Source organism: Aythya ferina (assembly GCF_964211825.1).
Source record: "Aythya ferina genome assembly, chromosome: 1".
In the NCBI taxonomy this organism is placed as follows: domain Eukaryota; kingdom Metazoa; phylum Chordata; class Aves; order Anseriformes; family Anatidae; genus Aythya; species Aythya ferina.
Window position 1 is genome coordinate 22,617,137 of NC_140296.1, and position 13,561 is coordinate 22,630,697.

Below are 13,561 nucleotides of genomic sequence, written 5' to 3' on the forward strand. Positions count from 1 at the left end.
TTTCATCTCTCTTGGTTGGAGAGAGGAGCATTTGCAGGGTGGACTATTCATGGTGGGGGGGTGGAATTGGGTGGTCTTCAAGGCCCCTTCCAACCCAAACCATTCTGTGGTCCTATGCTTCAGGCTTTGCCTCTTCCCGTTTTCGTCTTGACATGATGTCTACTTTTACACCAGTTCTCCTTCCAAACTTTTTGTTCTTTTGCCCCCGCCTCATCAGGTACTCACTCTAGACCTTTCTCCATCTCCTGACAGGAGGTCAGGAAGAGCTGAGCTGGGAAAACCACGATGTACCTGACCGGCACAGCTCCTTTGTGTGCTGTGGCAGAGCTGTGACCACCTCGTGCCTCCCTGGCCTTCATCCAAGCCCCAGCCACATTTCAGGAGCCTGCTCATCACCGCCGGCTCCATTTCCACAGGCTCACCAGCCCAGGGGTTTTGGGGGGCTTCGGGAGGCTGCTGGAGGCACGCAGCTGGTTCCCATCACGGGGTGAATGCCTTACACAGGCTTCTCGATGAGGAGCAGCGTGGGCTCGCAGGTAATTTTAAAATCCAATTTCGGCATCGGCTGAGAGAGTAGGAAAGGCTGTCAGGGAGCTGAAAAGCTGGGGAAGCGCTCTGACGCTCAGAAATGTCAGGGATTAATCGGGGGAAACCTGCACGCGGGATGCTTGCTTCCGAGTAATCCTTTTAATGAAAACTGGTTATATAAAGTAATCCCAGCCCTTCCTCTGCCCCTGACCCCGGTCACAATTACAAGACAGGCAGAGGGAGCAAATGCAAGCCAGCGAGCACTCTGCGCATCACTAATGGGTCATCCTCCTTTAGGGACTGACCGGGCAACCCCGCTCCCGGCTCCCTGTGCCACCTGCCATGATGATTAACAGGGAGGAGAAACCCGCTGACCCAAAGGTAAGCCCGTTACAGTAAATGGGAGCTGCTCATCGATTTCCCCCAGCCCTTCCTCCAGCAGCAGCGTGGCCGCCCAGGAAATATTTTTGGGCTGGGAAGGTGGGAAGGGGAGGGTGTCTCCGGGAGCTCCTGCCCGTAACAGGCCCCGTGCCGTGGGTGCAGCGGGGTGATTAAATGGGTGATTAAACTCCCCTGAGTGCACAGAACAGGTTTCACCCTGCTCCACTTCTGGGGAGGGCTCAGGAAGGGAAAAAGGCTCCTGGAAGAGCTGGCAGGTGAGGGGCCAGAAGGGCCCGGTGCCCAGGCGCATGGTGTGACCAGCTGTGCGCCGACCTGGAGGCCAAAGGTCTTTTAGGATGGCAAAGCTGGATTTTGGGGCATATCTGCACCAGGTTTACATGGATGTGAACTCCTTCCTTGCAACATCAGCACGAGGCCCAGGCAGAGGGCTGGGCACACAGGGGGTAAGCGGTTGAGCTGCTGCCTCTGGCTGCATGCAGCAGAGCCCCTGCTCCTGCTCACTGGGACTTCGGGCAGAGTGCAGCTCCCTCCGAGGCAGTACAAGCAGTGTCCAAGGTCATTTTTTTAATAAAAATGTGACTGCACATGATTAAAGTGTTCCTTGTCCCCGTAAAACCAGCAACGTAGCAAAGCAAGTCCACGGTGACCGTTTTAATGCATGAGATTGGGAATTATTTTAGGGCATCTCAGGAAGATGTTTTAAAGCAAGCTTGCTTGTTTCAAGGACTAGAAAAATGGGATTTACTGATAGCTATGCAAAATAGCTAATGGAGTGGCAGAGGGACCAGGACCTGATCTCTCACTGAGCTGGACCCCAAATCTCCACCCCTCAGACCACTGCCCACCCTCCCAATTAATTGGAGCTGATCGGTGACATCAGAGGCTGTGGTAAGCAGGGTACGGGCAGACGCAGATGGCTGGCTGGCGAGGCAGATGGACAGACAGCAAGTGCGAGCTGGCACGCCTCATTTCCTTTAAAATCTGGCTTCAAATTAGGTTTCTGTGCTACAGCAGCAGTGATTTCTGCAGTGACGCGAAAAGGGAGCTCTGGGGCTCGCTGGAGATCTGGGATAACTGAGGGCAAAAAGTGCCGCACGTAGCTGGCAGCACGGGCCCGTGCCCAGCACCCAGACACCATCCTGGCTCCCCTTTGACACGAATCTTGGTCCTCAATCACCTAATTGGATAATTATGCCAATTATGAGGGTGAGGGAAACCTCTCAAGCTCGTAGGTGTCAGAGCGGCCTCCTGGAGCCAACCGGTCGTGGCACAGACACCAGCTCGGGAAGCCTTCTGCATCAGGGACGGGATTCACCCCTGGGACACACACCCAGGGGGAAATGCACGGAGCTCAGCAGGGTTTTCCCCAAGGAACAAGGTAAGGGGGAGCCAAAACTTGCTGGAGGAGGCAGTAAAAGCATCTCTGCTCCCTGCTGAAGGATGGGGACACAGTGAGGCAAAGCGGGGGGCAGGACAGGGATCTGGCACTGCCTCTGCTCACCCAGCCATCCCCAGCAGTGTCCCAGCTTGCATGTGAGAATATGTGGGATGTGGCATCAAAAGTAAATGACAGCCCTTGTTCCACCTTCATCCACAAACCCAGGCACTGCCAGGAAGGCAACCAGGCATGAGTTCCCCTAGGGAAAGCCCTGCTGACTGCTGGCTGCCACCTTCTCCTCTGCACACCAAGAAATGCGGCCCCAGAGAGGTCGCTCCATGGTTTTCCAGGAGCCAGAGCAGGGTGGCCAGCCGTTGGTCCCCCAGCTCATCCTTTGGGCCTGTTTTTTTGCCTGCTTTTCTCCCCCTGTCTGTAACCTCACGCAACCTCCATCACCTTTCAGAGCACAGCCATCAACTCCAAACCACACTTACAGACTTGTGGTGTTACAATCAGGTGAGCGCGGTGGCAAATCCTCCAAACCTCTTACCCTGTTCTCTTCAGACTTAACAACGACAGAGAATAAGATGATGGCAATTTCGCAAAGCCCTCTCCGTGAGAGGGAATATGTTTCAAAGCGAGTATTAATGGGTTTTGGAAGGAGGAACTCGTGTATGACTGCATCTACTGACAGATATCAGGCTGTAGGTTCAAAAAGCCGGAGCAACTAACCCCTTCTGCCCCTGCAAGCAGCGACCAAAGCATTTCAGAGGGAAACCTCCCTCACAGCTCTCACCACGTTTGGGACATCCAAAGGAACTGGGGTCAGCAGAAACCTCTACATGAGCTACGGTGGGGATCAGGCCAGGCCCTGCTTCTCGGTGCCTTCTTCCTTGTACTGCTCCTGCCCAGTGGGGAGCCTTGGGGACAGGCCAGGTCTGCTCCCCATGCTGCCCATTTATCAGCACACTCCTTCGATCAATGTCCTTGCACTTCAGCAGGTCAAGCATGTTTGTACAGATGCAGCAGTCCCCTTTGTGTGCCAGCATCGTGTAATGTGAGCTTCGTGTACTTACAGAAGGACCCACCCCATATTTAAGAGGTTTTATAAGACAGAGGCAAGGGGACTGGCACAAGGAGTGAAGCAAAACAGGGCAACATCAGCACAGCCTCCTCATCCACCTGCCCTTTTCCTGCAGGGATGTTTTATCAGGTTAGACTTGTAGTCACGACAATCTCCTTTCCCTCCTCATCCCAGCCGAGTGTCGTCCTGCAGCTCAGCATGACGCAGACCCAAAGGACCCACATGAGAAGATGCACTGGGAGAGGAGGCACAGTGAGGCTGTGAGACTGCTGGGAGAGCAGAAGCTGCTCTAAGCTGATTACAAGGGTTTGCTTCAGCATATACTATCTGGTAACAACTTTTTTTTTTTGCATTTTGACGATCAAATTTCATCCTCCTCTCCTTCAGCAGGCAGTGAGCTTCATCCACCTCCTGCAGCTCCCACCACCCATCCCCGAGGGAAGACCTGGCAAGGCCGGGGGCATCCAAAGCCACCAGGGCCCACAGAGTTTTTGTGCCCCCGGGGTTTTCACAGAATCACAGAATCACAGAATTTCTAGGTTGGAAGAGACCTCAAGATCATCGAGTCCAACCTCTGACCTAACGCTAGCAGTCCCCACTAAACCATTTCCCTAAGCTCTACATCTAAACGTCTTTTGAAGACTTCCAGGGATGGTGACTCCACCACTTCCCTGGGCAGCCTGTTCCAGTGCCTCACAACCCTTTCAGTGAAGAAGTTCTTCCTAACATCTAACCTAAAACTCCCCTGGCGCAACTTTAGCCCATTCCCCCTCATCCTGTCACCAGGCACGTGGGAGAACAGGCCAACCCCCACCTCGCTACAGCCTCCCTTGAGGTACCCATAGAGAGCGATAAGGTCGCCCCTGAGCCTCCTCTTCTCCAGGCTGAACAAGCCCAGCTCCCTCAGCCGCTCCTCGTAGGACTTGTTCTCCAGGCCCCTCACCAGCTTCGTCGCCCTTCTCTGCACCCGCTCAAGCACCTCCATGTCCTTCTTGTAGCGAGGGGCCCAAAACTGAACACAGTACTCGAGGTGCGGCCTCACCAGAGCTGAGTACAGGGGGACGATCACCTCCCTAGCCCTGCTGGTCACGCTGTTCCTGATACAAGCCAGGATGCCGTTGGCCTTCTTGGCCACCTGAGCACACTGCTGGCTCATATTCAGCCGACTGTCCACCATCACTCCCAGGTCCTTCTCTGCCTGGCAGCTCTCCAACCATTCCTCTCCCAGCCTGTAGCTCTGCTTGGGGTTATTGCGCCCCAGGTGCAGGACCCGGCACTTGGCCTTGTTAAACTTCATGCAGTTGACCTCAGCCCATCGGTCCAGCCTATCCAGATCCTCCTGCAGAGCTTCCCTACCCTCAAGCAGATCGACACACGCACCTAACTTGGTGTCATCTGCGAACTTACTGAGGGTGCACTCGATGCCCTCGTCCAGATCATCGATGAAGATATTAAAGAGGACCGGCCCCAGCACCGAGCCCTGGGGGACGCCACTAGTGACTGACCTCCAACTGGACTTGGCTCCATTCACCACGACTCTTTGGGCCCGGCTATCCAGCCAGTTTCTAACCCAACGAAGCGTGCGCCAGTCCAAGCCTAGGGCAGCCAGTTTCTTGAGGAGAATGCTGTTTTATATAAATTATCTCCTCCTCTCTCCTCTTTCCTCTCTCCCACACCCCAGTTAAGGTCTCAGAGGCACAGGGACAGAAGCACTCACATTTAAATACCTACCAGCAGCTGAGGAGGCGAGCTGTGCGTTAGGTGCCGATGATGCTGTGCCCTCAGAAGCTTCACCACATCAATGCCCTTGCATTTTTTTCTGTCTCTCCAACAGAAAAATCACTTCTGTCTCTTTTTCCACCCCAGAAAGGAGGGGAGGCTCTCCAGGTTTGGCACCAGCCTGCAGGGCCCAGAGGATCCCTCCAGGCTCCCCCCGGGCAGGAGCCGCCTGCCAAGGAGGGCGCGAGGTTGGCTCCACTTTGGCTTTCTCTTGGCCAACTCTTGCCAAGAGGAAGAGAGGAAAGGTCTTTGCTAGACCAAAGCAGAGCTGAAGGCTCACATCCCGCTGTGCCAGCCAACATTTTCCAGACCACACTTCCTGAAGCGAGCCATGCAAGCACGCCTCTCTGCACGGGATCCTCCCGTACCCGCGGGGATCAGGAGCTGGCAGGACAGAGCTCCCCGAGGGCAGGGAGGCTGCTGGGCACCTTCACAGGCAGCAAGTCACCACTCCTTCCAAACGCCTTCGTTCCCAGAGGCAATGAGGCGCTTTGTAGTGTTCAGCCTCTCTCTCTGAGGCTTCACCACTACGCGAAGGCCCTGGAGGCCCGAGCGGCCTCGATCCCATGGGTGACAGCCACACGTCCAGTGGTAATCACTGTGATCTGCCTGCTGAAGCACCAGGATAGTGGAAAACCAGGATGATGGGGAGCTCAAAGGCTTCGGTGGCAAAGTAACAGCTTGCCAGAGGACAAAAATAAAGTCTGAGGCAGACCTTGTGTCTGTTTGTTGAGGGAAGACCTTTCCTTGGGGTGTGGGCAGTCAGGAACCAGAAGATTCATCTGACATTTCTTAGTGTAAAAGCTGTTGCCTATTTGCTTCACAGAAGAACACCCCCAGGTGCTTATTCCACTGCAAGGCAGGAAACACGGCTGCTGGGACACCCACAGGGGGCTGGGAGCGTTCCCCTTGCTGGGTCCTCGTTGCCTCGCTGACATTTCACCAGGAGCCGCGCGCTGTTAATCCCACACCGCTGTGTGCTGTGGTGGCCCTGGCTTTTGCCAGGTAACATCTGAAAGCCTCATGAAAGAGCCAAATACCAGCCCCTCCTGCCCCTCTTTCATAGCTACGGCTACTTGGCCATCAGCGCTGGCCATCAGTCAGGAGCTGTGAAGTATTTTCTGGTAGAAGACTCAAAATATTTCCTACCTATAAAGTCAGAGTCCTCTGGTAACAGCAGGGTACTTAGATCTTGCCCTGTGCATTTTTAGGGCATTAATTTCTGCCCTAATCAATTGCAGTTCACGTTCCTTGCCATCTGAACACAGTAACTTGCTCCTTCAAACTTGCTCCAGGAAAGCACAAAAATCACCTGAACTGACCAAAAGTTCTCCTCAGGACACAGCAAGATGATGAACTCTCAGCAGGGCATGCGATACGTTGGCCTGGTACTGGCAAGGGCTCACATTTTGCTGTCGCTTGTCCATAACGGAGGAGGTAGCGTGCCAGAAACATCTCCCCCCAAAAGCCAGGCTCTCATTAAAAGCTTGTGCACCGTCTGAAGGAATTAATACCCTGTTGAAAAAAAGGTTTAATGATAATCATGAGTACTCTGAAATTTCGCTCTATCCTTATAGTGATTCATCCTTTTAAGTCTTGCTCATCTTTTCTCCTCCAATTATTTCAGGTGGAAATCTCTTCAGTCGTTTTCAGGAAAAATATTTCTATCAGATTTGAATGTGACCTCTGCTTTAAAGAGGAATTTCAATTTGACGCAAAAGCTCTCCAACCATTTTCTCTGTGCTCGTCATCGTTGTAGATATTTTAATCCCTCGTTCTCTTCAGTCTAATATTTCTGCTGTCTAATCGTTTTTGTTATCATTTTCCAAACCCTAAGGAGCTGGCAGTACAACGCACTTGCTGTGAAGCCCAGAACAGAGTTCCCGATGGATCTAGTTGATTTTAAAACTTATGAGTTGTACAAGTACCTTGCTTCCTCCAGCTATGCCTTCCTCTACATTAAAAACCAAACTTCATTTCTCATTGCAATCCATTCAACGTGCTTGATCAGGCACAGCCCAACTTTCCAAATTTTGTCTAAGCTTCACATTAACAACCTTCACAATTTTCCACTTCACTGGTCGTTCCTTTATCATTTAAAAAATTAGAAAAAAAATCAATCATAACTACAGAAAAACAGCAGAAAGGTGGTTTTTTTTTTTTTTTTTTTTTTTCCCTCCAGGTTTTAGTATAGCATAATAAATTGGTCATCAAATTAGCTATTGCATTGTAAACTTCTTCACAATCATGAAGGACACAGGGCTGTTCCTCTGAAATATGTTACTGCAGTATGAGGACTTCAATAACGTATCATGAACCATATATATTCTTGGCAGCCTCTTGAATAACAAAGTACTTTTATTGTGCTCTGAAAATAAGCTTGATACTCACAAGTAATGGCCAAAACACGGTATCTAGAGGAATACAGCTATTTCAGAAGAAACAAAGATAAGAAGTCTTTAACACTCCTGAAAGATCTTGATATTTCCTCCAATTTAAGCACAAAGCCCCATCAGTTTCAGTGGTGCAGCTGTTAATGGCCTACACATACATTTTGACAGGACGTATAACCTAAAATCTGCCTAAGTTTATCCATTTCATTAGTACAATATTACTGAGAGGTTTCGATTGAGAAGTCTATCCGTCTTCCTATCCACTTCTCCAAGTAGGGTTTGCAAAATGGATCTCATCAGAGCACTCGCTGAAGCGTGAAGCATCCAGGCTTCACCTCCCCAAAGAACAGCAGCAGCAGCTCCTGACTTTCAGCCAGCCTAGAAACCGCTGCCTTCCTTCCTACCTACCTGCAAGGGAGGAAGAAAGCTTTCTCAGAGTCCTATATACATTTTCCTCTAAATTAAGTTAAATTAAATCACTGCACCTCCTGTTGCAAACACGGGGTACTAAGGAAATGCGTTCAGACTTCAGAGATCACCCCTGGGTTAATATCAATGCTGAATATTAGTAAAGACTTTTTAAAAATGAACAGCGGTGATACTTTCTCCCTCCATCAGCGAGACGAGTCCCTCAGACTGTTGAAACAGCTGTATTTATTCTATCATTTAAGTACAAGTCAGAGTGCTTTCGTTGCTATCAGATACGATCCCTCACATGTGCTAATATTAACTTACGACCGATAGTGCACAGGGGAGTGGGAGATGGATGCGGTCCCTTTGTGCTATTTCAGAACTCGAAGGGTTCTGCTTCATCTGCTGCTCTCATCCTCATGGCCATCTATTACCTCCGAGAGAAAATATCATTTCTGTCGAAGAGTAAAAATCAAATGTCAGGCTCTCCAATGCATTAGCAGACTGTCCAACAGCTTGACCCTGCAAAGAAGCATCCTCTTGACTCCAATCAGCAGAGAAGAGAAGCACACACATAGCAAGGCTGGGGAATCTGGGATTAAGAACCTGCTGCTTTTTTTGTTTTTGACTCATATGCACTACAATCCCCGAGACAAGGCATCCCAGGAAAACGCGCAGCTCTTTCAGCAATTCTTCTCCGCAGTTTTCCACTACCCTGACACAACAGAAATGTCCTGGAATGGACTGATGGAGCTCCAAGAATTCGCATGGAAATTAAGGCAGCAGTTCTGCTTGGCTTCTGCAGAACTTGCATTTTGACAAGTTCACATTTTAAATGCCAAGCAGCATGCAAAGATTTGCTTGGACAAGCACGTACGTGTACATTATTCATTTCAACAAGAGGGAACTCTACATCACTATTCAAGCTTGCCAAGTATTTTAACCAGAAGCTACTGGATTTTCATATATTCATACAGTATTAAGTACCTAGCTGCTTTTAGAAAATGTGCTTACATTTAAAGCATTTTCAAAAAAAATATATGTATTTTAGAGTGGTTTAACTAATAAAAGGAGTCCTGCCTCAGCCCATTTCGTTTTCTTGTATTGTAACAACTATTCCCCATCTGAGCCTGCATTACTCAAGTGGCCAGCGTTTTGGAAAAAGGGAAGCTTCATTTTATGAATAAAGATGACAACACGCTCCTCATAGCTGTCTTAAGTTGATGGCTTTCAAACACTTTAATTTTAATAAAAAAATTGTTTCACTATAGTTGCCTATTTATCAACTTAGCAAGAAAGAAGAAAATACCCAACACCCTAGGCCACTTCTTTTCACAACGCAGACGAAATGGAGGTGCACAAGTTACCTCGTGCTTACTCTGAGAGCACACCCAGGGCCCCACACACGTTTCTGTGGTCACACTCCAGGAACACTTCCACTTTTCATTTAAGTATTTAGTACAGACAACTGCATCCTTCTCAGGAGGGCTGAAGAGTAGTCACCGAGCATTTGAAGAGCTCAAAATCTGAAGTCAACATGCTACTGAATCAAAACTGAAGTGATAAATCCCACTAGGAGTTTTTACTCCCTCCCTCCTTTTTCTTTTTTGTTTAAGTAAAATGGAGTCCTTATTAGCTTCCAGATTAAGAAGTATTATTAAAACTAGTTACAGACCCAGTCACAACCCTTAAAACACCACCGAGATGCACTACAATATTCTTTTATTTAGTTTACAGAGGAGTCTATCAGTACAGGTTGCAGAAAGAAAATGTTTAGTGCTATTTACAATTTATTTTAAAACTCTGCTCTATACAAATTTAATTCTGATCAGTATGAACAATATTTTTGTAAATCTACTGCATATAAAGCATTTCATCAAAGCAGTAACAATGGGTAAAATAACCTGATTACATTTGAATGATGCCAATCATTCGAAAAAACGATTACACGGAACATCTGTAGGAGTTGTGGACACTTAAGTACAGAACACAATGTCAACCTGTGACTTTCTTTAAAGGCTAAAGCTATTTATATGGAATATTGTTCTATTATACTACACGCCAATCTATATTTAACTTCTATAGTTATGTATTTTATAAGATTTTTATTAAATATATTCTACACATATTTGTAATTTCAGCCAGGAAGAATTCCTCCCCAGTGAAAAAAATATAAAATCTTTTATTTTTTAATTTTTTTATTATTATTTTTACAGGTTTAGATGAAACTAGCTCATGCTTTAGTGCTGTGCAAATTTCTTTAGCATATCAATGTTTAAATTATTGATATGAAATGAAAGAATGGCATCCTTTTTTAATTACGTATGCCTTCAAAACTCAGCTTTTGATTTTAATACAATTGCAAGCACTAATACCAAATGCAGATTACGTAAAGAAACAAAACTAGTACTATGGCAGAGGTTTTTCTTTTTGCTTTTTAAACTTTAATAATTCTTTTGAAGTCTCTAATGAGTAAGCATGACACTGGACACTAAGGTACAGATGAGAAAGTGACTGAAAAACACCAATTGCCAATATTCAAATACATAAAATTGATTAGTAAATGATGTTTTCTAACATTTATGCACAATAATAAAAGCCTATGAACTACAGGAAATTACCCCTCCCATATTAAGGCTAGGAAATGCACTCTCTGCACTTGTTTGTGCTGTCTGAATTAAGCACTCACCTAACGCACGAGATAGAGTGCACGCAGTAACGAAAAAAATTAGTTTCATCAGCCCTCTACAGAGTGCTTTTAAATTACAGGCACATAGTTTTTTTGTTTGTCGTAGTGAAAATATATATAGTTAGACTCGGTTTAGTTAGTATTCTGTGCCAGTTCGGCCACCAAGGTTGACTCAGGTAGAATGGACTTAACAGTTTTTCCTTTGATTTGGCCAAAAATGAGATTTGCTTTAATTATAGATATACTATTTTCCAGTGTTGCATTGTAGGTTATTACTAGGTATCTCAAATATTGTTAAAGATTGTTGATAAGAAATATACTGTCAACCATATTTAGTGCAAATTGCATCTAGAAAGCTTGACTATAGTTAGACCCGGTTAATGGACATTTCTCTGGCAGCAAAATGATTCCTGCTATGGAAAAGAACACATTAATTTTTCTGGAGATCAAATTTGTTCAAGAACCGATGTATTATAAGATTATTCAACAAACAAAAAGCAGGAATTAAAAAAAAAAAAACACAATGAAAGTGTTCATAGATCTTTCTCCTTAAAAAAAAAAGACTAATGAGACAGTGTTCGTGTAATATTTCAGTTCCATGGATTTACAGACAGGCTCTTCCTACAGGTGTTTGAAGCAAGGTAGGGCCTCTTCTATTCCAGCAGCATGAAAGACAAAGACTATATTACATCACACTTAGCAGGTAAAGCTAACAAGGTTTACAGGATTACACAGCAATTGCTTTCTCCAGTTTTTTCACGGTTCCTTTGACCTGCAGAACAAGAAGAAAGTTTTGCTTAGAAGCCGTTTCTAAAATGATTAGGTGGTTTTGTGCATGAATAGACTTGATTGAAGAATGTCTTACTATTTTTAGTGAAGATATTTATGTGTTTATCGTTATTATCCCCATGCATACATAAAATAACAAAATGATGAAAGTAAATCAAGAATATCTTTTTAACAATAAAAACAGAGCTTTTAAGGTTTGAGTAATTTTTGATATATATATTTATTTATTTTTTTACAGAAATGCTAAAAAAGAAAAGTAATTTCTTAGTCTTCTATAAGGAAGATGTACAAAAGCATTCTAATACTTGCTTCACAAGACCACAAGGACTTTTCTCCACTATGAAATACTCAAAGCCTGTAAGATATTTGACTATTTTGCCACATAATTGAGTGAGAAGTACCTCTATTGCACAGCGTACCTTGAGAATTTGGTTCTGGCAATGTCTCTCTAGCCACCAAATGCATCACTGTTGTTTTGCCAAAAGGAAGTTTTAATGCTGCAAAAGGAGAAAGGGAGATTTACTAATACGTTACAGTAGATTTCTTTCTTCAAAACACCCAATTGAAACGAATGTTGATTGGATTAGCATCTGTTCCAAAAGTTCATACTGTTAGGTTTGAATTGCTTATTAAATAAATCTATAAAGGCATTCTGACTAAAGCTTTGCAGATTAGTCTTAGAACCTGATAATAATCACTTGAAACGTGGTGTTCTTGGAGGTCTGAGATCCCTGTCATGAAGTTTAGCTTCCTTCTTCTGAGTAAAAGCAGAAGGCCAAGACTCAGGTGCTTTAACGTGCCCTTATTCATAAGGATGGAAAAAAAACAGCTAGGTCAACCAGCGAATTGTTAGTTCTAAGACACCCAGAACATAAAAACCACTGCTGAAAAACAGATTCTCCTAAAACATACTTAGATCCATGATGTGGATTTCTGAATGTTTGTTTTAATGAGTTCTTTATTTTAGTTACATTTCCTCATGCCTCATCCTAAGACTAAACAACTTTCTTGATTATTTTTCTGAGAAATGCAATGTAAGGATGCATTCTTTGAAGCTTGTTCCCCCATTTATAAGGGAAAAAATGATAAATGTAACAAGAACTTAAGCCTAAGCACACAAATCATTTTGCCTCGACTAGAATTTTTCCTCTTAAATTCAATTTACAACTAATATTTTCACACACGGTGCACCAAATCATTTTAAGTGAATAAATGAATAACGAAAGCCCAATAAACCTGAAGGTAACTGAAGAGAAAATCCTTTTACTCATTTCAATCACTACAGCATACATCCAGCATTCAGTAGTAAAATCCACAATGTAGTATTTCCTTACTTCTTACGTTCAATACAAGCCCAGCTGCAACAATGACACTAACTCATTTTTATGGCCTATGTCTTTGAAAAAAAATCAAGTCACGATTGCAGTACTGGTGTAAACATGGAGGGATACACAGATAAACTTCTCTCACGTAGCTGTGCTGTGGGAAGAGCTGTCTAGGGAAAAAAAAAAAAAAATCAGATCTGAACATCACTTAGTTTACCTGAAGGACTGCCCTGTGCCTGCAACTAGAAGCTATTGATAGCTTAAAGTTTGGCAAGGATGAAGTATTTTGGGTACTCGATTCAGAGTTTTCATTGTATCACAGAAAAGAATACGTTAAGAGCCTGTTAAACTCAGTATAAAAAGTATTCTTTTCATTACAGAAACTCTTAGACCCAGGACAGACCAAGATTTTATGAACTAATCACATTAGGGACATCTTATATAATATCAAGACACTCAAGGAGACTTGATTAGTGAGCTGTGGAGATTAATTATTTACAGTAATCAAGTAAAAAGTATGCTAATATTTTAATTAATTCATTTCAGCTAATAGTTTGCATAGTTCACACAAGTTCTTATTAGCAATTTCCAACAGTGGCTTTCTTTGGAGCACCGTGAAAGAAAGAGAGCACCTTAACCTATGCTCGGTAACCCTTTCCTTCTATCATCTCTGCTCTTTCATCCCTTCACCTTACTTAAAGCAAAATTTTATTGAATTCCTTTCTCATCTATGTAATCCTGCTTTTATTTCAGAGTTTTTACCATCAGAATTTTCTTTTCACC

The 13,561-nt window shown here is 45.0% G+C and overlaps 1 protein-coding gene across 1 annotated transcript in view; it reads right to left on the reverse strand.

The window, feature by feature from the left end:
• Nucleotides 1–9,680: 9,680 nt before the first annotated feature.
• The window catches only part of UBL3 (ubiquitin like 3), a 53,503-nt gene continuing 49,622 nt past the window's right edge, over nt 9,681–13,561 (reverse strand). The window contains exons 4-5 of the mRNA XM_084525681.1: nt 11,873–11,950; nt 9,681–11,436 (exon numbers count right to left, since the gene is read on the reverse strand). Of these exons, the coding sequence (XP_084381807.1) occupies nt 11,384–11,436; nt 11,873–11,950 (131 nt within the window). The 3' untranslated portion in view covers nt 9,681–11,383. The remainder of the gene's footprint in view (nt 11,437–11,872; nt 11,951–13,561) is intronic.